Below are 22,404 nucleotides of genomic sequence, written 5' to 3'. Positions count from 1 at the left end.
CAGTCTCAGGCCTGCGTTCTCCTCTGGGCTCCCAGGGTGACGAGGTGCCTTGTCATTAGATCCCTGTGGCCACCAGCCCCTAGTGCACAGGCGAGCAGAGGAGCCCTGGGCTACGGCAGGGCCGGGTGTGCCTCCCTCGGCCCCCTGTGCGGGCGCTCGGGGGTCCGGAGCCCCTGTGTGCGACCCCAGCAGGGTCTCCAGGTTCCAAGTCCCCATGTGCAGCCCCAGGCCTCCCCCCACCCCCCCACCCCCACTTCCTGTCACAAGTAGGTTTACAGAGCTTCCCGCAGCTATTGGAAGGATGCCTGGGGATGACGCGGCCGGTGGGTGGGCGCTGCCCCCAGAAAGGGCCCCTCCTGTGGACGGTGTCGTGGGGCGACGTTCTCGTCAGTGAAATCTGGGCCCCCCCTCCTTAGGCGAGAGTGAGCTCCCGGGGGGCAGTACCCGTTTCTGTCGTACGCTTTGGGGGCATCCTGCCTCCCGCGCCCATGAGCTTGGGCCTTGGCGGTCTCTTCCTCCGAGAGCCCTGAGTTAGCAAGACAGCCTTCCCTGTGAACTCCCCCAGCCTCGCGGGGGAGTTTCTGAGCTACTGGACGAGCGACAGGCCTGGCTGGCCACCCGCCCCCTCCCCGCCCCGACCTCCTGTCTTCCTTAAGCTGACAAAACCACGGTCCTCCCCAGCTGCTGCCACTGGGAGGGCCGGTGTGTGGTTTGGCTCCTGCCTGCGGTGCCCTCGGTGCGCTCGCTCTGTGCCGTGGCCCCCGCTGGCAGACAGGCAGCGTCCTCCTCCGGCCTGCATGGGCTGCTGCCTCTGCTCTCTGGGGTGCCTTCCCCACTCACCCTGGTCCCCTACCTGCCCAGGCTTCAGCCGAGCCGGCCGTGGGCCGGTGGACGAAACACAGGACAAGCGTGGCTGCTAAAAGAACCACGGAGACTTACGTCCTGAGTCCCTGGTCCCGAGTGGAGGGGAGAGCCTGAAGCCTTGACATTGGGGGTGTCAGGCCGGCTGCTTAGCCCCCAGGACTCCGTCCCCTCCTGCAAATTGGCAGTAATTACAGCATTGCCCCTAGAGGTCTTGGAGGGCTAAATGAGCTAGCACACCTGGACGTGGGGGGCCCAGGACAGTCGGCAAAGCCAGGTTTCTGCCACGAGCCGGGACCCTCACAGAGACGAGGCCCCGCGTGTGTCTGAGGTGGGCCGGCCTCTGCGGCCCAGCCTGGCCTGTCCCCCTGTCCAGCCCGCTGTCCGTCTACCGCTCGGGAGCCCCAGCACCCTCCTCCTGAGGGGTCTTGAGGACTCGGCCTGCCTTCTTGTCACATCCTGGCTCTGCGTGTCTGTGGACCCGCTTGGGATCGTCTGCGCCCCGAGGCCCCGGGCCCTGAATCAGGGTTGAGGCGCAGGAAGACACGGCTCCCGGGACGGGGCGCTGGGCCGCCTCACCCCCGGGCCTGCCGCCGCCTCGTGCGGCCACGTGCCCTCGGTGCCACGTGCGGGGCCAGGCGAAGGCGGTTTCCTGGCAGGCGCTGGCGAGGAGGTAAAAGTGTGTCCGAGCTCTGCATACACGAAGCGCACACGGGCCCGGGAGATGGGCGAGAGCGTGGAGGGGATGCCCTTGGCCCTACGCCCTCCCCTGCCCACGGGGCCGGCCCGTGGGTGGGTCGTCCCCCTGGAGCGGGAACTCACAGTGCAGGCTGCGGCCCAGCGGCCCTGTCCCCGATTCGCGGTGTGCGTCGCCGTCCCCGTGTTGGGAAGGCGGCAGCTCGTTCCGGGACCGGCGACTCTCTGTCACCCACCCCCGTCTCCCAGGGCGCACGGATGGGTGTTGTCCTTGCGCGTGAGGACACGTTCTCTGCGGGAGGGACGTCTGTCCTCGGCTTTGCCCATGGCGGAGGTTGCGGACGTCACCGCGCCGTCCCGCGCGGCCTCCACAGGTGGCACACCCGTGTTCACGGCAGCCCCCCCCCCCCCCCCCGACAGCGGCCACAGGCGGAGGCAGCCCCGTGTGGGTCGATGTGTGTCACACGAGGGGATGCGGTTATTCGGACGTGAGGATGGTGTTCAGATACCGGCCCGAGGCCGGGGGGGGGGGGGGGGGTGGTATAGACGTGGCACTCGGTGGGAGGAGCCACGTGCCGCGTGAGTCCACCGCCGTGCGTGTCGGAGGAGGGAAGCAGGTCCCTAGAGACGAAGATGAGTGGCTGCGGGGGAGTCACCTCTTCTGTCGCTTCCTGTAATACCAGCACTAACGACCCCTTGGTCTTGACTCTTGTCACTAAGACACCTTTCCGTGTTTGGGAATGGATGACATGAGGCAAACGCCGCTGGCCTCCACTGTTCTTAGGTGCGCGGAGCTTGCAGCCGCCCCCTCAGACGGCTTCCTCCTGCCTGACGGCAGCCGATCCCCGTTCCCCGGGTTCTGTCCCCCTTTGCTCTGTCGTCGTCCTGCTGCTGTCCAGTCAGCAAGCGGAGGAGAGGGTGGGCCGACTACGGACTGATGCCTCCGTTCCAGCCCAGGCCGCGGCCTGGGAGCGAGCCCCGCAGACGTGTGGGCCGGCGTCTCGGGCTGGCCTGTCGCCAAGGCGGCTGGCCTGCCGGCTACTTCCTGATTTGTCTCCCGGCTCGCGTGGCCTCCGTCACCCGCGGAATCTCACAGCAGACCCATAGCACTAAGTAACGGGGCTTTTTCAGAGGCTGGGGCATCTGGGCTTTGTGGACACATCTCTCAGAGGAAAACCGTATCTGGGTTATTGTGGCTCTGACCTGACTTCCCGTCGCAGTGCACGGCCCGCTGGCCGTGTTTGCCCGGCTGTCCCCTTGCGGATGGGGCGCTGTGATGGAGTCTGGGAGACAGTTCGGGGATCGGAAGGCCACTGGGATCCAAGCTCAGGACGTCTGGACCCACCAGGAATTTGTGGTCTCCTTCCTTTGTGGGGAGCCGGCCCGTCTCTCCTCGCCTCCGCCCAGCCGTCCCGCCCTCATCCCTGACTCCCCGCAGGACCACTCCACCCCGCACTGCCTCCCGCCCGTCTTTCGGGTTCTGCCTCTGCTACTCACTTCTCCGTCTTGGGGCTCATGCTCCCTGGTGTGGCGTCCGGCCCCCCCGGGGCGCTGGCCAGCCTGTCCTTTGCCTGCCCGCAGGCCAGGCCTTGCCTTTCGGGCATTAGCCGTGGCCGCACAGCCTGACCCCACGGCCCCTCTCAGGGGCGCTGAGGCCCCTCCTGCCCCGGGTACAGGTGGGCATGTGCTTCTGGCGGGGCGACGGGCCTGGGCACCCTGCTCACAGGCCCCCCCTCGCTGAGGAGTTGGCCGCGGGTGCTGCTTGGACCACACGGACGCTCCTGGCCGTCTTTGCCCACAGCCTCCCCGTGTGGTGCCCATCCTTCCATTCCTGAGGCTGAGACGCACTGGTTTTCTCCTTTGCTTCCTTTTCCCCTCTGCTTCCTGCCCTTTTGAGTGTCTCTGTGGACTTTTTTTCCCTTTTAATTCTTCACTTTTCGTTTGCTCAAGTTGTCCCAAACATGGCCAGGAGGAACCACTTCCAGCCGGGGCCCGGGTCCTGTCGGCACTGGTGGCGTGGCCGTGGTCATCCCCGTTTGTCCTCGCTTCCTAGGTCGAGGTGCCCCAGGCCCTGCTCCGTGGAGCCCTGTCCCTTTGTAGTGGCGCTCCGCAGGCTTTGAGACTATGCACGGGAGGGGCAGCCCCGCGGAGCAGAGGCCGGCCTTGTGGGGCCTTCCAGCTGGCCGTTCGCGGGCAGGCCCGGAGGCCGCGGGCCGGAGCACTTTCCCCTCCAGCCCCCTGCCACTCACCACCGCCTCTTTAGAGAGAGAGCCTTTTCAGCGTTTCTTTTTAAGTTTATTTATTTACTTGGTGCACACGCGTGAGCTGGGGAGGGGCAGAGAGAGGGAGAGAGAGGGTCCCAAGCAGGCTCCGTGGGGGCCGCACAGAGCCCGAGGTGGGGCTTGATCCCACCCGTGAGATTGTGACCTGAGCCGAAGTCTGGAGTTGGGAGTCGGATGCTTAACCGACAGAGCCACCCAGGCGCCCCTGCAACGTCTTTTGAAAGCGTTTATAATCTTTGAACTGTCTCTTTCTCACCTATGCTCCCTGACACGGCTTCAGCTGGCGATCGGAAATCTCTGTGTGGGGTTGCCCTCCCTGGAAACATAGTGCGCCGAGCGGTAACCGTGCAGAAGTCTGGCGTCCTAGGCCGGACTTGGCTGCTGTCCCTGTCTGCGCCAGGTTCTGTTGGCTTTAGTGTGTGTGTGCACACGCGTGTGCACACGCGTGTGTGCGGAGCAGCGCCTGGGTGGTCCGAGTGCTCCTCTCCACTGCTGCTGACCGCGTGTTTTTGGAAAAGCGCAATGTGCCCTGAATTCCCTGAGTCACGTGGCATCCGCAGGGCGGAGTTTCCCTCGTCCGATTGTTGGGGAGCGCGGGGCGGGGTGTCTGCCGTTCCGCGGCTGGTTTGGGGTGAAAGCCCCCAAGGTATAACTCACCGAGCGCGACCCGCCGACCCTGACCACATGGGCTGTAAACCCCGCGAGAAGCACCCTGTGCAGGCGCGGTCAGGGTTGTGTGGCCGGCGTCCAGCTGCCCTGCAGGGCGAAGCTCTGCCGGCGGCCACTAGGTGGCGCCCCGCACACACGCCTGCGCTCCCAGCTGCAGAGCCGGTCGGAGTCCCGTGTTCCCTGCGGGAACGTAGAAACGTACCGCGCTGCGACTTCGCAGCATTTCGGACGGTAGCATCGTTTCCTCGGTTCGCGTGATGTTAGTGGCACACGGGCCCGCAAGAGCCTCCCGGGAAGCGGTTTTCAAATACCGGGAGGAGGGGCGATAATGTCATAGCCGCTCAACAAATGCTTTTTCCCCGGGACTTCTGTCTTACACACGTACGGAATGAGAGGCAAATCGTAAAATTCTTTGCTCCTCCCTTTCTTTATTAACATAAGATGGGTAAATTCGGATTCTTTCATTCCCAGAGACTCACTGTTCGTTACTCAGATTTACTCGCCGTGTGCACGGCACGCTCCCCTCTTGCCCCGGGGGACGAGGCCCTCCCGCGGGGGGACAGGCCCTCCCACACGGAGCCTCTGGGGCCACTCAGTTCTGTCCTCGGCCCTCGGGACGCGTCAGCAGTTGTCAAACGTCTGTTCTCGGGAAAGAACGTTTGCCAGACTTGGGGGGCTGTCTTCACGGGGTTCGGGGTGCGCCCCGCCCTGCCCGAGGGAGCGTGCAGGTACACGCTGCTGCTGTGCCACTGCAACAGAGGAGTAACGAAAAGTGGCGGGCCCCGTGTCACCAGGGGAAATAGGCTAAGTCCCGTGCCGGTTTCTGCTACACGTCATACACCCCTGGAAATACACATTTTGAGAATTCCGAAGGTGGGTGATTTGTGTCAAGTGACTTAAGTCTTCAAACGTGTGGGTTTTTCTTCAGCAGGATCTTCTTCGTGATTTACGTAGAACTCGAGGCAAACGGTACAACCTCTGGAAGAGACGCAACAGATGAGAAATGAAAAATTCCCCCAGTTTTCCAGCTGACTTTAAATCCAAGCACTTCACTTGTAATTTAGCTTCTTAATCATTTTCTCCAGGTTTATCCTTTATCACGTGCTTTCCATGAAGGCCTGGGGGTCTGTCTTACTGATGCATCTGCCACAATTAGCAGGAGATCTGGTTTCCCGTGATAAATTTTATAACCTTCGTGAAGCAAACCTAAAATTAAATTCACCTTCTGGAATCTTAAATAAGCACGACAAGGTAGATGAGTTGTTGTGATTAGCAAAATTAAGATTAACTTAAAAAGTATAATACGAGGGACTGATAACAAAATTAAGGGCCTTGGAACATAGACTTCCACTGGGAGACATCGAGATGGGTGAGTTAAAAAAATACACGTGTAACACGTCGGATCACGTTCACGGTCTACTGGAGCCTTTCCCGACCGACTCCTCATTCCTCTCTCAGCTCAGAATTCTTTCCATGTCTTGGGCCACGTGGCAGGAGCGCTGGAGGCAGCGTCCAGTCGCCCCGGATCCAGCCCAGGTGCCTGTGGATGGACAAAAGCCATGTGGGAAGCACATGGGGCTGGTGGCGGAGGCGTCCCCAGTGGGGAGAAGAGCACAGAGGCCGGTCGAGCCGTGAGACCCGGGGATGCCGCGAAAGCAGCGGACGGGTCTCCGTGAGACGCCCAGCCTGCCACCCGTCCCCGGGGGCCCTCTGTCACCGGCACGGGTGGGACCCGCTCAGGCCCCCGGAGGTCACCAGAAACAAGCCAGGTTGCAACCAAAGCCACTGGGAAAGTGAAAACAAGACCGTGATTTTCGGCCCCTTTTCTGTTCGGGGGAGCCCAGCTGGGGTGAGGGACTCCGGGGCTGTGGGCGGAGACCCACGTGGCTCTCGGCTCTGTGCCCTTGGGATCTCCCTCTTCTCCTAGGAGCTCTTTCTAGAGCAAAGAGCAGAACAGATGAGCGAGGAAAAGGGTCTTTTTATTTGAAATAGCACTGCCACCCCAAACCAGCCCACTCGCTGGGTCCTGTGTCCCCTGAGAACAGTGCTGGCTTCCTGACCCAAGAGCCTGCCCGTGTGTGGTGGGCCTGGGACTGACCCTGGCCCCAGCCCCGCCCACCCGCCGTGAGAGGACGAGGACTGAGACTCCGTGGTAGCAGGTGCGTGTGAGGTCAGAGGCCCCACGGCTGCAGTGCCGGGCACGCTGCAACCCGCCGTTCGCTCGGCCAACACGAGAGTTCCCCAGTGGAGCCGGGGCCACGGGACCCCCCGCCGTGCAGCCCACAGCTTGAGGAGCGGAGAGGGTCGGGTCTGAGACTTTCAGGACTGGGGGAAACCCTGCAGCAGAGGGGCGCTGCGCCCTTCAGTAGAAATAGCACGTTCACGGACAGAGGCAACCCAGAAACTTCTCTAATTCTGCCCCTGATTTACTGGCCAGGAAGTAGATTAGGCCCCACCTGTCCAGAATTTCACAGCTACCAGGGGCGAGTAAGACCAGGACCCTGGTGTCCAGTGTATTTTCATGCTTCTGCACAGGCAGACTCTGAACTCAGTCATCGCATCATCCCGGAGGGGATATATTCTGCAGACAGAAACATAATGGCAACCAAGTCATGGGCTAAATCTCCCGAGAGACCAGGGCCAAATGGAGCGATTTCCCTTAACGGAATGTGGCAAAACGCAGAGCCACTCTGCCATCCTCGGCTCAGATGTGTCAGAATTAAGTTTTCAGGTTCTCAAAAGTTAGTATGTTAATATCTCTGATAAGGGACTAATCTCCAAAATACATAAAGCACTCCCACAACCCAGTAGCAAAATAAAATGTGATCACAAAGGATGAGAACAGACATTTCTGCAAAGAACGCAGACGGCCAACGTGTATGTGAGAACGTGCTCAGCGGCACTCGTCAGAGGAGCGCGTCAGAACCCCAGTGGGTGCTCCTCACGCCTGCTAGGGTGCCGCCACCAAGAGGACACTGAGCGCTGGCGAGGGAGTACGGGAAAGGGGTCCTCGTGCACCGCTGGTGGGGATGCGCACTGCTGCAGCCACTGTGAAAACAGTACAGACGTGCCTCAGAAGTCAAAAGCGGGTCTACTTATCCAGTGATCGCACTTCTAGGTATCTACCCAAAGGAAACAAAAGCACTGAGTCAGAATGGTGTCTGCACCCCCACGTTCACTGCAGCGTTATTCACAACAGACCAGACACAGAAGCAGCTGAGTGTCCCTTGACGGACAAGTGGATGAAGAAGAAGGGGGGGGGGGGGGCGGGTACACGCACCGCGGAATATTAGCCATAAACAGAAATGAAATCTGGCCATTTGCGACAACACGGACGGACCTGGAGAGCACTGTGCTAAGTGAGATAAGTCAAAGAGGAGTAGAACATGATCTCACTGGTACAGGGGATCTGTAAGAAAAACAACCAAGGCCACGGAAACAGCATGGATTGGTGGTTGCCGGGGCAGGGAGGAGAAACGGGTGAAGGGAGTCAGAAGGGAAAAATAAACAAATAAATAAATAAATACAGTGTATTGCTGAGCAGCGACAGAAAGCAACGCATTTTTGGATGCACAAACCTAAACGCGGGTTGGAGTTCCCAAGCTGCCAGCCCCAGCCGCTCCCCGTCACCGTAACCCCGCAGGAAAGCGTAGGGTGACGTACGAATGAGATCTTACGGCATGTGCATCCTTCCGGCTGCTTTTGGCAAACGACCTACGTCCACCTGTTCTCTGCGTTTGCGCGCACACGGTTAACATGCTGTGTGTGCTGCGTGTTACGGGGCCCTGTGGGGCCGGGCCAGTGCCCCGCAATCACATTCACACTCGTCTTTCCTCAGAAAAGCGCTCTCCTACCCCTTCAGCTCAAGGTTTGCTACCCAGGGAATGTGCCGCAAACTTGACAAACAAATCTTCCTGTTTTTAGAGCTTTGTGGGTTTCAGAGGTGCAGTTAGGGGGCTGCAGGCCTGTGGTGCGTCGTGACGTCGGGGTGCAGGTGAGCGGATGGTGTTGAGAGCAGGGGGCTTCTACTGCCACGGTTTTAGAGCAGGTGTTTACGGGACGCGGCGCGGAAGGATCCGGGCACGCGCCGCGTCTGGCGAAGCAGGCTGTTGTCGGGTGCAAGGTGGCAGTGGTGGCCCCACGCTCTGCCCCGGTGCCAGACCGGGCTCCGCCTTGCAGGCCTGTGTCTCCCCAGGCGGTCCCTCCCAGCTTCTGTGTTAGGTTGGAAGCTTTCCTCTCTTCGGTTTACTACTAGCGTGGGGTTTTGTGCACACTTTGGGGAGCTGGCTTCTACTGAAGACGGTTAGCTGAGGCCACCTGGGAGGGCAGCAGGGGTACCAGTTAAGGGCCCTCCGCCTAAGACCAGCCACACTGCTGGCCCTGTCCTTCTGAAGCATTTGCACGCTGCCCGTGTGCGTGGCATGGCACGCGCCTCTCCCCGCCTCACCCCACCCAGCACGACCCTGCGGTAGCAGGAGCCCGCCCGTCCGTCCAACGGGAGCGCCCTTCGTGTTGCTTCCTTCGCTTTCAGGCTTTGGTGACTTCTGTCGAATCTCTTTATAAGCGCAAGTAAAGAGACAGAATCGGGTATTTTGCCGGCACAGAATACAAACACTGGATTTGGATTCTCCTGACTTCGTTCAGAGACCCAGGGTGGAGGCGGCCAGGCTGAGGACGCTATTGTGGGTGTGGCCCCGCACCACCGAGCAGCGGTCCGCCCGAAGCAGGTGGGCAGGCAGCTGTTTTTCACGCCAGGCCCCTCCCGCCTTGGACCTCACGGCCTGGCCTAAGAGCGGCCTGTCTGGAAGCGGAAAACTTGGAGAGAACACGCCTCGTGCTGTTCTGGGTCCCGGCCTCAGTGACGTCCTGGGGAAGAGCGTGACAGAGCGGGCAGTGACAAAGTGCTGTGCGTCCAGGTCAAGTGTCGGTCGCCTGTCTCCCAGGAGGGGGCCCGGACCGTGCCTCCGGGAAGTACGCTGTTGACTGCCCGTCCGATGACCCCACCCGGGGCACTGGTGGCGGCCCCAGGACCCGCGCTCAGCGAGCGACCGCGACCCCAGCCGCCGGCTCTACGCCATCACCTGCTGTACCCCTGCTTGGTCCGGGGAGCAGCTCTGGCGCCCGCAGTGCATTTTCTTTATCAGCCGCCGGAGTTTGCCGGGGAAGTTTCTGTTGATGTAGCGGTAAAGGAGCGGCACCACGGAGCTGCTGGAGAAGGCCAGGAATCTCGCCAGGTCCTTAGCGAAGAGCAGGATCCCCAGGTGGTGCCTGTCGACGGGCCTCCCCCGCAAGGCCAGCAGCGTGTGCCCCAGGAGGGTCAGGTAGTGAGGCGTCCAGAGCCCGAACTGCGTGCACACGGTGGCCACCAGGAGCCTGTGCACCGAGGGGTCCAGCCTCCCCGCGTCCTGGTCGAGCGGCGTGTCCTCCTTCCGGATCCTCGAGAGGAGCGCGAGCGCGTAGAGCACGGCCAGGGCGGGGACCACGTAGCCGATGAACACCATGATGGCGTCCGCGGCCTGCGCGTCCCGCATCTTGGAACACTCGACGATCCTGGCGGCCACGTGGCTGCAGACGTAGAAGAGCAGGGAGGAGAAGCTGGTGAGCAGGGCCCCGCCCCAGACGAAGCCGCACACGTGTCGCGTGTTGTAGACGCTGGACATGTAGGTGCGCGGCAGCGCCCGCTCGATGTAGCAGTCGAGGCTGAGCAGGGCCGTGGAGTACATGGTCACCAGGGAGGAGACGTTGAACAGCACCAGCAGCGTGACGTGGGCCTCGCTGCCGAAGCCCCACAGGGCCCACCCGGAGGCGGTGGGGCCCAGCAGGTGCACGGGCGCCAGGGCGCTGAGCACCAGGCCCGCCACGGCCATGTTGACGAAGTAGACGTCAGGCATGGTCATGCTGCTCTGGTCGTGCAGGTTGACCAGGACGAGCAGGGCGTTGTAGCCCAGGCCGACGGGGACGCCGGCCACCAGGTAGAGCAGGGAGAAGACGGACAGGACCAGATGCATGTGCTGGCACAGAGGCTGGTCCTCCACGCCGCCCGTGCCGTTGAGCGGGCCGCAGCTCCACATGACGGCGGGCTGCGGGAGAAAGCAGCGGAAGGTTAGCCAGAGCCCCGGGCCCCGCCAGCCCCTCAGAGATGCGGAGGTGGTGCCCGAAGGAAGCCTCGCCCCTTAAGCTAGCAGGGCAAGGGCTAGAGACTGCGGGCCCTTCCAGAAAAACTCTGTCCCGAGCGTGCGTGTTCTGGGAGAGCCAAGTCGCTGTCCGTGGCTGCCCTAGGTCCTGAGCTGGGCCCGCAAGGTCACGATGCTGCCGTGACCCTGACGGCCACGACGAGCCTCCCCGAGCCCGTTTCTAGAGAAATCTGAGCACTGGATGATGCGCCCGAGATCCCGCCGGGGAAGCCGCTTCAGGCAGCCTTCACGCTGCCTCCCGTCCTGGCTTCTCTCCACCATGCGGGGACACCCTGCAGGGCTCCCCACCCCCAGTCCTGGGCTCCTGTCCAGCCCCCCACCACCCAGTGGCTTTAAGCGAGCCCCGTGACCACCTCCTTTTCAGCCTCTTTACTGAAAGGGGTTTTAGAAGGACAGGTGCCCGTGGCGCGGCACGCAGGGCCGTGATGCGTATGGGCCTTCCCACGACAGGGTGACCCTCCACAGCCTCCTGGGTGGGAACAGCAGGCCGCCACAGCCCTGCCCGGACCCTTCCCGGCGTGTGTGGGAATTGTGCGTCCGCCCGCCCTCCACACCTGTGTCTGCGGTCTGGTGGCCAGAGACCCGCCCCGTCTCTCCTGCCACCTGGGCTGCACCAGCACGCTGCGTCTCTGTCCCCGAGAGCGGGTGTGGGTGCACACGTGGGAGCAGGTCGCGGGCAGCTGCACAGGCTGGCAGGTGACAGGTGCGCCCTGAACGCAGCTGGGAGAGCAGGAGGCACTAAGCCAGGCGGTGGGAGCCCCACCTGAGGAGGAGTGCGGAAGTGGGGGTGGCCACCGTGGGTGAGAGGCTCACGCCTTGGTGTCCACTGGGCCACCACGGGGCCCCGGTGATGGGGTTCCCTCGGAGGGAACCTTGTGCTGCGCCCCCCCACCCCCCCTCCCCGCCGGAGTGCAAACCAGTGGCCCGTGGTCTAGCACACGGGAGGCGTGGGTGTGCGGCTGGCCGGGAGGACCCACACGTGAGGAAAGAGCACACTCTTCACGCGTCACGGTCCTTTGGAGGAACACCTTCCGTGCAAAATGAATTTCGGCCCATCCTGATCTCCTGCTCTCAGAATAAGAAATCCTCTCGGGCGAACGCGTGCAGAGTGCACGTTTGTTTCCTGGGCGTAGGGGCCGAGGGTTCTGCCAGCCCTGTTGCTGTTGGTGCCGGACCCCAGCCCCTGAAGGGGCTCGGGGGCCAGGCCCTGCCCACACCTGCCGCTGCACTGCAGGCTGGAGCCTGGCGTGGGGGTCGGGTGGGGATCAGGCGGTGAACACAGACATCTACCTGCTGATTTCCCCCGAGGCAGTGAGCCAGTGGGGCGTCAGGGGGTTAACCAGGAAGTAAAGGGAGGTTGGGGGTCCCCACAACAGGAGTGCGCCTGCATCGGCCATGATGGGCAGGTGGGCAGTCAGTGCGTGAGCTCCCGTTCAGGGACATCGAGTCGGTGGGAGTGTTTTGTAATTCTCGTGAATGCCGCCCAGCAGCCCGTCAGACCGGAGTGATGCTCGGGGTCGGGCCATTGCCGGGCGCCGGGCTGGCCGGATTCTGGCCACACGTGCTGATTACATCACTTTTAGAAGTGTTCGCTGTAATCCACAGCATGGGTTGGGTCCCTAAATCTAGACCGCGCTCCTCAGCTTCTGGCCCTGGTGGGCACCCTGCACCCCAGGAACCGGATCCTGGGGTGCAGCGGGAGCACTGGGCTGCTGGCATGTTCCTGGAACACCTGTGGTTCCTCAGGAAGCTTTGGTCTCCCAAAGCTGGGTGGTGGGGGGTCCTTTTTGTGTCATCTTTTAGCTGATTACACGGCTGGTTTCCACTCTCCTTCCTGAACTCATCCGGAGCTGGCTGTGGATGTTTAAGTGCGGTCTCCTCTCTGTTCTGGGCTCCTGCACGCCGAACCATGGCTCTGACCATAACCGGGGGACAGCGGACGGGGGCCCGTGGCTGTGGAGAGCTTCTCCACCGGACTTCACAGGCCTCGAGTCCCCAGGAAACACCGCGCGTTCTTGTGGCCACTAGACGTTTCACATCCCAGTGCATCCGTCTCAGCCGTGGTCAGCCCACAGGCAGACCCCCTCTGGTCTGGCCCTGCCTGGCTCACCTCCTCCCCCAGGGCCCGTGGGGTCTGCCCGAGGTGTCGCACCTACTCTCGTGTACCGGCCTCCCTCCTCGTAAGGAGACCGAGACGTGGAGCCGCAGCCCCACAAAAGGAAGGGCCTTCCGCCATCTTTAAGACCGGCGTTGAACTCACACGGGGTAGTTGCTAGCGAGAAAGGCGGGCTCGCGCTCGGCGCCCAGGCCGGGACCCCAGGATTCGCGCTCGTGGTGTGACGAGCCCGTCCTTCCCTCCCGGTTCAGGTGTGGCGGGAGGGGGGGGGCGGGGGACACTCGGCACTCACCATTCAGGGCGTCCCCCCCGGCCCAGCCCCTCCCGGCCGCCTGTCCCCGGTGCAGCCACGGCGGAGCCTTCGGCGCAGGCTGCTTACCTTTATCCCGAGCCCCACGTTTCTGTGCGCCTGGACCGCAGACCCCGTCCGTGAGCAGCCAAGGACGCCGAGAGGATCCTGTTTCTCTGCCCCCAACCCCCACCCCACCCCACCCCACCCCACCCCCGGGAGCTTATCAGCCGCAGCCGTGCAGCGCTGGCTTCCTGCGCGGGCGCGTGTGTGCGCTCGGTGCCCAGTGTGGACGCACACTTGTTTTCCTCCAGTAAATCACTCGGTCTCTGCCTCCCTTGGCAGGCACGGCGGCCCCTCCCCAGCTCTGTTTACAGCCGGTTTCACGGAATGAGGGTTGTGCCTGGAAGGGCCGGCACCGTCGGATCAGGCTCCTGCCCTGCCGCTCCGGTTTCGGGAGCGCCCGCGTCCTCCCCCCCGCCCCCGCGCCCCCGGCCCGCACCGGGTGGCGGGGCCGGTGTGATGAGGCTCGTCTGGAGCCCACGTGGCCGCCCCGGACACTCGGGGTGCTGGGCGTGTGCACGGACGAGTTCCTTCTTTCCCTCTGCGAGGAAGCGGGGAGGCCACTAAGGGCGGAACGCGGGCCTCCCTGAGAGTTACCCAGTCACCGTGGAGAGGGGCCGTGGCCGCCTGCCCTGGGGCGTGGCCCCGAGAGCTCTCCGAAGCGGGCAGCGGTGGCTGAGGGCCAGGCTCGGGACCGGCAGGAAGAAGGGCGGGTGTCTTCTCGACGTCGCCGTGGAACACAGCCGGCCTGGAGCCTCCCGGCCGCGGGGTCAGAGCCGCGGCCCTGACTGCCCACGGCTGCCCCGTGGGGCCGCAGGAAGGGCCGCTGGCGGGCCGCCGCGCCGGGCTGAGGACGGCTCCGTTCTTGGGAAAGCCTCAGCCGGAACGCGGTCTGTCGAGAGCCTCCTTCCTAGTTCACGTGCTCGTGCGGCCCCAGCTCGCTTGTCGGAGGGGGCGCTGCGCGTGCATGGTTCCCACGTGGGTCAAGTACACGGGCGGCCGTGATCTGGATGCAGACGGTTCGCTTTCTCTAGGCCTGACGAGAGGCCTCGTCCTTTCGTTCCGGCAATCCTCCGGGGAGGCCAGCGGCGAGGAGCCGCCTCGTGTCACAAACGGGGCCGTCTGTCTGGCCTTTGCCGAAGCTCGTCCCTGTCTTTGGGGGGGAGTGGGGGAGGCGGAGGGTGCCACCGTCACGGAGGCTCCCGGACGGCCAAGCGCCTGCCTCGAGATGGGCTCGCCCGCGCCCTGTGCAGACAGAACGTGGGTCCCGGGGAGCACGGCTGGCAGAGCCAGCCGAGCCCGGGGTGTGGGCACGTGGCACGGTGGACGCGCTCAGGAGGCCAGAACTGCCGCGTGTCGTGGGCGGTGAGAACGAGCAGGACGGGCCAGTGAGAGAAACACGCTCAGGTCTTGGAGCCGGTGGCGCTCGTCACAGCATAGACGTTGTGGAGACCGTGGGGGGGGGGGGGGGGGTGCCGCCCGGTCAGGGCCCGGCCCCGGCCCCGGCGCTGTTCCTCGGGGCCGCTGCCCGCCGCTCCGCACCTGGGAGCCCGCGGACGCCCCCACGCCCGACCCCTTCCCGGCCCTGCCTTCCTCTGGTCCCCGGTTCCTTGCGGTGACCCCACTTCCCTTTTGTGCACTCTGGTTTTGCAAGTCCAGGAACCCGGGAACAGAGACTTCCCCTCAGGCTGCCCGGGAAGCAGGCCAACCTGGGAACAATGGTTTGGCTCCCGCCCTCCCGCGCAGGCCTCAGACCACCTTTCCAGCTCGCCCGTTCTCGGTTCACTTCCTTCGGCGAAAGAGGAACTTGGGGGCACAGCCGGCGGGGAGGCGCCTCTCCAGGGCCGAGCGGGCCTGCGCTCCACTCTCCACCCGTTTTCATTTGGAAACCTGCCACGTTCTCCCCAAACGGCAGGATTGACAATCCCAACTTCCAGGCCCTGCCACCTGCCGCAGCCCCTCAGCCGACGGTGTCAGGGTCAGCGGGGACCCCAGTGGGCCCCTCATCCAGGCTGGCTCTCCAAACAGGCCGGTTCTGTCAGCACACCTCCCCACTAGGACCCCTGGGCCCTTTCTTGCCGGAGCTCCCCGCTGCCTCCCTGGCCCCTTGTGCCTGCCCTCCTTTTCCACACGCTTTAGAGCCCTTTCCGGAAGGGTCCATTGGCAGAGACGCCTGGCCTGCTGTGTCCTTCCCGCCCCCACTCCCTCGGTGCCACTCTGCCTCTGCTGGCCCTGCCTCTAGCCTCCCAAAGCCTCTTCCAAGATTCCTTCAGGACTGACACCCCATCATGTCCATCTAGGTGCCCTGTCTGCACCCACGGCGATGGCTGTGCCCACGGACCGGCACCCAGGGCCCCCCCCCGTGAGCCACCGCTCCTGCCAGCCCACCGCTTCACCGCAGCTGAGCGCTGGGTCCGTCCCCGAACCTCTCCCCTCCTCCCAGGGTGGGTGTTCCAGGTCGGAGCCCCTTCCCGACCTTACGCCACCAGAGCCGAGAAGCACACGAAAAGCTGCGAACATCTTCCGAGAGCCCCCCCCCCCCCATCCCACCCCAGATCTCCACGCATCCTCAAGACCCCCGCCGAGATGGGTCTGCGCTTCTCTGCGGCGTCGTGAGCCCAGACCGCCAGCCGGCCTGGGTGCACAAAGCCAGGCCGCCCCCGGCACGTTGGCAGGAATGGGCGCAGCAGGACCGCCGGGCCCCCACCCTCTGCTGGTCCAGAAGCGGGCCTCGGTGGTGACAGGCCAGCGCAGGGCGGGGGCTGCAGGAGTGCTGTGCGCCAGTATCTGGGCCGGGCGGCAAAAGGGAGGCGCTCTCCAGGCCAGCGACCTGCTCGCGGCTGTCCAAGACAGACCAGGTTATGAGTTCATTCTGGCTTTTCCTGTAAAGGTGACTCACATACCCTCTCTCTCTCCGAGAGCTTTCTGCGTGTTTCGTTCTCTAATCACACTCAGAAGAAAGCCTCCGCACCATAAGGACTGGGCTGGCCTCTCCAGCGGCCACTCCCCTTCCCAGGCCTCTTCAAAGGGCTTCGGGGCAGCACGGATCCAGGCCTGTGGGGCCAGTCGACAGGTGACCGAGGTGGGGGAGGGCGGAGGAAGCTGCCTGGTGGAAGCAGGCGCCGGGACTGGCCTGAGAGATGGCTGCACGAAGCCCCCCGCCCGGGGTGAGCCCTCAGCCGACTTGGACCATTACCGCGAACCCTTCGGCGGCTTGGCTGCGCATCCCAGAGGGGCGAGAGGTCACAAATGGCCTGTTCGTCCAGAAAAACCTGAGAGGACCCGGAGGCTGAGGGGGCACCCCTGCACGAGGCTGGCTGTGCGGCGGGAACCCTTCGGAGGGAACAAGGCTGTGCTCGACGCTCCCGCGTGGAGGGGTCGCCTCTGGGACCCATAGAGGAGAGCGAGGCCGAGGTCCACAAGGGCAGGGTTTCTTGGTCAAAGCTGGCATTCCATTTGTGGACTTGGTGCCACGGCTTTGCCATCCGGGCCTCTCTGCGGGCTCACGGGGTGACCTCGGGCCAGCCTCTCAGAGTAATACGGTAGCCACCCCTGGCAGGGCAGGGGAGGCCTGACTAGCGCTTGTGGAGGATGGAGTGAGAGGCCACCGGGCGTGCAGGTCTCTGAGCGTTTCTAGGGACTTAGTTTCCAGAGCCCTCTGTCTCCCTGCATCCCCTACAGAGGCCTGTGTGTCCTCAGCTGGGTGACAGTCATTTACTACAAATGCTCTCAGGTAGAAAAGAAAAGCCATTTACTTCCAAGACCACCTCTGGACTTCAATAATTATTTTTCACGAAGGTGCTTTCCTGGACTTGCCATTTCCAGGCCCAGGAGGTGTCCCGGCTGCTCCTGGTCACGTGGGGGGGGTCGCCCTCGAGCCGAGGGCCCCCCTGTGCTGGGTCGGGAGGTTCTTTGGCTGGACTGCCAGCTCAGCACATGAGTGTCCAAGGGCTGTCTGTCCCCCACCTGGGGCACGAGCAGCTGGACAAGGCCAAGCGACTCACAGACCTGGAGGCCCTGACGGGGGGGATGGGGGTCTGGCGCTGGCCTGGCGGCCCGTAGGCCCTGAACATGCCGCCTCTGCAGGGATCCCTCTGCAGACAACCTCGAGGCCCTGCTGCGAGAGCAGGTGCAGCCCCTGTGGCAGTGGTGGCCTAGTGTCCAGAGCAGCAGGGGTGGTGGCCGGGCCTGGGTGACGGAGGGGGACAGACGGGACAGCACGGCGGGGCTGCAGGTAGGGTGCCTGAGGCAGGAGAGCACCGGTCCTCAATGCCTCTGCTTTCGGTCACTGCCCTGGCCAACTCCTGTCCCGCACGGGAGACTTTGCAGCGGGACCTCCACGGTACAGGAGGCCACTTACGCAGAGACTTGCGCCTTGCAGAGGGGGCTCAGTTAGTGCCCGTGACCTGGCTCAGCGAGCTCTCAGGACAGCCCTGTGGAGCCTCCGGGGTGAGGCTCTGCTCACCCGCCGTGTGGTGCCCGTTACACAGGTTCTGTGCTGCCTCAGTTTCCCCAGATGAGGAGCTCAGGTACGTGGAGCGAGACCGGGTGGGCCAGGGTGAGTCCCCAGTGTGGGGACGAGGAGGATCTGAGCCCGCACCCTCCTCCCCAGGCGCGCTGGGTGCCCAGAACGCTAGTGCGTGAACCTGTGCTCCGAATCGGTCACCTGAGACACGGCGAGAGGAAACCCACCGGGAGGGAGGTGTGAGCACGTGACCACCAGTCGCAGGCCCAGCGGGGCTGTCGGGGGACAGGAGCGAGTTCACAGGCTCTGCGGGCTGGGTTAGGGCTTTGGTGACACACGGCGATCTTCCTGGTGTTGCGCTCACATTCAACTGGGGCATAAGTAAGCGTGTGCTTCCCTCGCGTGCACTCACGGCGTGCAGACAAGCTGGGACGCAGGACGGCTCTGGTCCGTTCTTTTCCAGCCCTCCCTTAGGAGGACGCTGGAGAGGCCTCTCCGCAGCGACTGGCCCTCCTCTTCACTGCTGGCAAGGCCCACCTGCCGGTCAGGCGGCCTGTTAGAAGCATTTTGAGGCAAGACATGGGCGGCTTGCTTTCTGTGCCTTTTCAAAGACCGCATGATGGTATAAACCAGCCCGTCAAAACAGCACGTCTGTAAGCAATGGGAATGCGCTTGGCTGAGGCGCACAGTGATCTCCGTGCAGACCGGGGCCAGGAGTGGGTCCAGGCAGCATGGGTGGGGGGTGGCTGGGCTGCTGCAGGGATGGGCAGGGGTCACGCCTGCTGGGAACCCTGCCTGCACGCGCACAGACCCGGCAGACGTGAAAAACCAGCAAAGAGGAGTCACGCCGTTGAAAGGTAGCTGAGCCGGTCTCTCTAAAACCTTACCTGGTTTCCTTGCTTTGTTATCAGGAAATCCTGTCCTCTGGTGTGGGGCCCATCTGGGCCGGGCATCTGCCCCCCCCACCCCCTGCCGGGGCCGGGCGGGGGTGAACACAGCTTCCCTCGTCCCTTGTCCACTGCTGTATGCACACACTGGTCCCTTGCCTAGACTGCCTTTCCTCGATTCTCCGTTCCTTTGTGAAGTGCTAACTCACTCCTGAAGTTTTATTTTGGCATCAACGCCCCGGGGAGCCCTCCCTGACTGCTGTCCCCACCCCCCAGCCAGTCCTGCTGAGAGCTCTCTGAGCTCTCTAAGCTTTCTGAACGGCAGGGGGGAGGGTGATTTGTGCCAGAAGTCTGGCTGGCTGGCTGGCTGGGGAGGAGGACCATTAGGTCACAGGCTCCTCCCCAAGGTGAGCACCAGAACCCCATGTAGGAGAAGGGACAGCAGAGAGTGGGAGAGCTTCTTGAGGGGGGCACAGGGCTGCGAGGCCCGGGCAGTGCACCCTGCTTGGGCGGACAGCCCGGCCGGGCTGATGGTCCTGTGGGTTGTTTCTATTTGACATAGACCCGCTGTGCACCGTGAGACTCAACTTCAGATGAATGTTCTAGAACAATCAGAATGCTTTGAAAATGACTCCTGAATGTTTATTTCCTTTTGTAATAACGGGCAGAGGCTTCAGCTACAATTAACATCCAGCTGGCAGGAGCCAGACACTCCGGAAAGGCTGATGTTTTCATAGGTTTTCAATGCAGAGGGCTTGTACATACTGATTCCTATCGCAAACGCTGCGCCTTCCTGGGGTGTGATAAGAAGCTGTTCTTATACAGATGGGTTGTTTTGAATTTTATAGCTTTTTGCTTTTTACTGTTCTCAGTTGCAGAGCAGTGAGTGGGCCAGGCAACCTGGCTGAGACGCATAAACAAAGAGCCGCCTCCCTCTCCCTGGAAGAGAGCAGGCTTGTCTGCCAGCTCAGGAAGGGCTGTGGGGGGCTGAGACCAGGCCGCCCGGTCCGGGCCAGCAGGGCGCCTGTACAGGCCACAGGCTTCCTTTCCCTGGAAGGAGATGGGACACACACTCTTTTGTCTATGGGAGCACTAGTTACTTGGGCTGTTTTGTTCCCTGACTTGGTTTGTGGCTCATGCTCCTTCCAGGTACCCCAGGCCAGGGGGAAACACAGAGACTCGCTCAGAAATTCAAAGGCCTGAGAACAGACCAAGTCTCCCATTTCAGACTCTGGGCAGGCCTGGCACCCCATCTGGGTTCCCGACCTCCCCTAGCTATTAACTAGGTGTGCTCTTACCTGGGGGGGGGGGGGGGTTGCTCAGAGCCCCTCATTTGATCACCGCCTGCGGTCATTTCCGAGGGAGCAACCAGCTGGCTGTCTGTTCTCAGAGTTGCTTCCTGGTGTGCTGGGTTCTAATTAAAACTGGGAAGCCCTTGGGCATGCCCCCCCCCCCCCCCGGCATGTATGGGAGGAAGGGGACCAGGCCAGGCCTGCTGGGGGACACACAGGACACCTGGCCCATTTCACCCTGTCCTGCTACTCCAGGACGTTGTGCTTGCACATGGGGCCCCCAGGGGACAGGACTCTGCTCCCCAGTGGTGCTTGGCATCTTGCCAAGTGCTTGGTGTCTTGGCATCTCCAGTTAGAGGGAAAACCAGCCTTTTTTCTTATCTAGACTGAGTCCTCTCCGCTCTTTGATGCCCAGGTGGTAATTTGGGTCCTAGGCCTGAGACCCCCGTGGGCACACGCGGCCTGACGCTGCCCACTTATACAAGTGGCTTTAGGCTTTGAGCCAGCAGCAGGCAAGAGGAAATAACCAGGAAACACCGTTTAAGGAAGAAGGAGCACGGTTTTGTCACGCGCACTAACGTGGAGGGGCTCACCCCCCACCCGCCTGCTAGCAGCCCCCAAGACGTGGCCCTGCTATGTGGTTGGCTCCTTAAAGGCCAGGTGGCGGCTGTTTTCTCAGGATTCCAAATGACATCCCAGGGCCGTGGACGGGTGCGGCAGCCCCAGGACCCCCCCCTCCCCCGGCCCCCAGAGGCAGCACAGCCCTCTTCCCACCTGTAAATCAAACAAGCGGATTTCCCAACAGCGATCTCGGCAAGGATGTCACTCTCTCATTATGTAATAGGCACAGTCTTCACAGCCCACAGCCCACGTGACCCACATCAGGTGGACGTACCTTGGCTTCCATCAACCTACCACGCGCTCTGACTTGCGGGAACGCCAGGTCAACGCTGACAGTTACGTCCTGGCCTCGAGCCGCGTCCCTCTATCCCCTGGGTGTTTCCATCCTGACTGGAGAGGCAGGACACCGCATGGTCAGAGAGCGGCGTGTGGCCCCGGGCCACGGGCTTTCTGCTCTGGCCCAGCTTCCTGTGTCGAGGGGCCCGGTAAGCACTCCCCAAATACGAGCTCCAGGTTTTAGAAGCTAGGTATCGAGAGGCCTGCTTCGTTCGGGGAGATGGCAGAGGTTCTGGTCTGGAGAGCCGGGCCCCACAGCAGTTCCTTTAGGAGCTCTGCCGCGGGCCACGGACGGGGGCTGTACGCTGTGCGCAATTATTAATAGCGCCTCTGTTCGCTCCCAGCCGTGCCCCAGCTAGGCCCGGTGGGGACAGTGGAGGATCTGGTCACCGTGCACGAGCAGCCTGGGAACGGGGTCGGAGCCATTTTAGTCCTACTCTCGTGTTTGCAGAGGTCTGTGAAACCGGCTTCCAGCCTCCCGCTCCGCCGGCTGCTCGGCTTAAAGCTGGGAGATCTCGGAGGGGGGCCCCTCCGGTCAGGGGACATCAAACGCGCAGGCTCCCTCAGGCCCCCCCCAAGAGACGAGGCCCAGCCTCGAGACCAGAGACCAGAGCTGAGGTGTCCGTGGCAGCGCTTGCTGCCCGCAGAGCAGGTGGGTGTTCAAAGGCTGGGGGCCACTGCCTTCCTAGGAAGTTTTGCGGGAGCCTTTCCATACCCAGGGGAGTCACGTTTTCAGCAAGTGTCCGAGACAGTCAGCAACAGACTTGATAACTGCACTCAGACGTAGTTCCAGAACTTACTAAAAATTGTGTAATCACAAAGAGGGGGGAAGCTATAAGCACGGTCAGCCCTCAGCCTCCTTTCCCTCTCACCCCCTCCCCCTCCCCCTCCCCGCAGGACACAGGAGGAACCCTCCACAGGTTAATGACCGCAGGGCGGCTGCCCGGTTAGCTCAGCGGGAGGGCTGCCCCAGGCTGGGGACAGCGCCCCCACCCCGCCCGCAAGTGGACCGGTGCCCCCAAACCTCTGGCGAACAACGCCTCCACCCCACAAGGGGACGGTGCCCCCAAGCCCCTGGGAGACGGCGCCCCCAGCCCCCCCAGAGGACGGCAACCCCCCCCCCCTCCCCGCCCCAAGAGGACAGCGCCAGGGCGGGGCCGAGGCACCCGAAAGTCCCAGCGGAGCACCGGCCGTGCGGGGCCGCCACAGCCCGGGGCTCGCTGTCCGCGCGGGCCGCGCCCCCGAGCGTGCCCGCCGCTCGACCCCGCGTTGGGCGCCCACTCACCGGCTCTCTGGGCCGCGGGGCGGGCAGCTCCGGGCTCCGAGGCGGCGGGGCTCAAGGCGCGCACGCCGCGCGGGCCTGTGTACACACGTGACCGCCGCCCGCCCCGCCCCCGGCCGGCCCCGCCCCGCCCCCCGGGCTCGCGCCGCACTCCCGCCGCGCGGGGCGGGGGCGGGGCGGAGCACGTCCTGTGACCCGAGGTCAGCCGGGTGCGGGACGCGAACCCCGGGCGCTGCGATGGGCTCCCCCAAAGCGCTGGTGCTGGTCGTACCGCCGAGTCAGAACGCGCTCTAATCTGCAGGGGACAGCGCCCCCCCTCCCTCCGAAGGCTGTAATCTGGTCCTTCCAGGC

The 22,404-nt window shown here is 63.4% G+C and overlaps 2 protein-coding genes across 13 annotated transcripts in view; one reads left to right on the top strand and one right to left on the bottom strand.

The window, feature by feature from the left end:
• The window catches only part of CHLSN (cholesin), a 122,010-nt gene that overhangs the window by 71,022 nt on the left and 28,584 nt on the right, over nt 1–22,404 (top strand). The window lies entirely within an intron of this gene.
• Nucleotides 4,915–22,164, bottom strand: GPR146 (G protein-coupled receptor 146). Of its 8 annotated transcripts, none has more exons than XR_014136318.1 (5): nt 22,057–22,142; nt 20,710–21,570; nt 18,000–18,236; nt 8,087–10,588; nt 4,915–5,486 (listed from the first exon to the last, which is right to left on the bottom strand). XR_014136318.1 is itself a non-coding variant. In XM_081791632.1 (5 exons), the coding sequence occupies exons 4-5, from the start codon at nt 18,012–18,014 to the stop codon at nt 9,578–9,580; spliced, it is 1,026 nt and encodes a 341-aa protein (XP_081647758.1). In that variant the 5' UTR covers nt 18,015–18,236; nt 20,710–20,825; nt 21,487–21,570; nt 22,057–22,142; the 3' UTR covers nt 4,915–9,577. The 8 variants fall into 8 exon arrangements, 7 of the variants coding, with proteins under 7 accessions (XP_081647758.1, XP_081647755.1, XP_081647756.1 ...); XM_081791632.1 differs by having other exon boundaries at nt 4,915–10,588; nt 20,710–20,825; nt 21,487–21,570; XM_081791629.1 differs by having other exon boundaries at nt 4,915–10,588; nt 20,710–20,825; nt 22,057–22,164.

Source organism: Panthera onca, chromosome E3, assembly GCF_046562875.1.
Source record: "Panthera onca isolate mPanOnc1 chromosome E3, mPanOnc1 haplotype 2, whole genome shotgun sequence".
In the NCBI taxonomy this organism is placed as follows: Eukaryota; Metazoa; Chordata; class Mammalia; order Carnivora; family Felidae; genus Panthera; species Panthera onca.
This window is presented reverse-complemented; position numbering and strand designations above follow the sequence as displayed.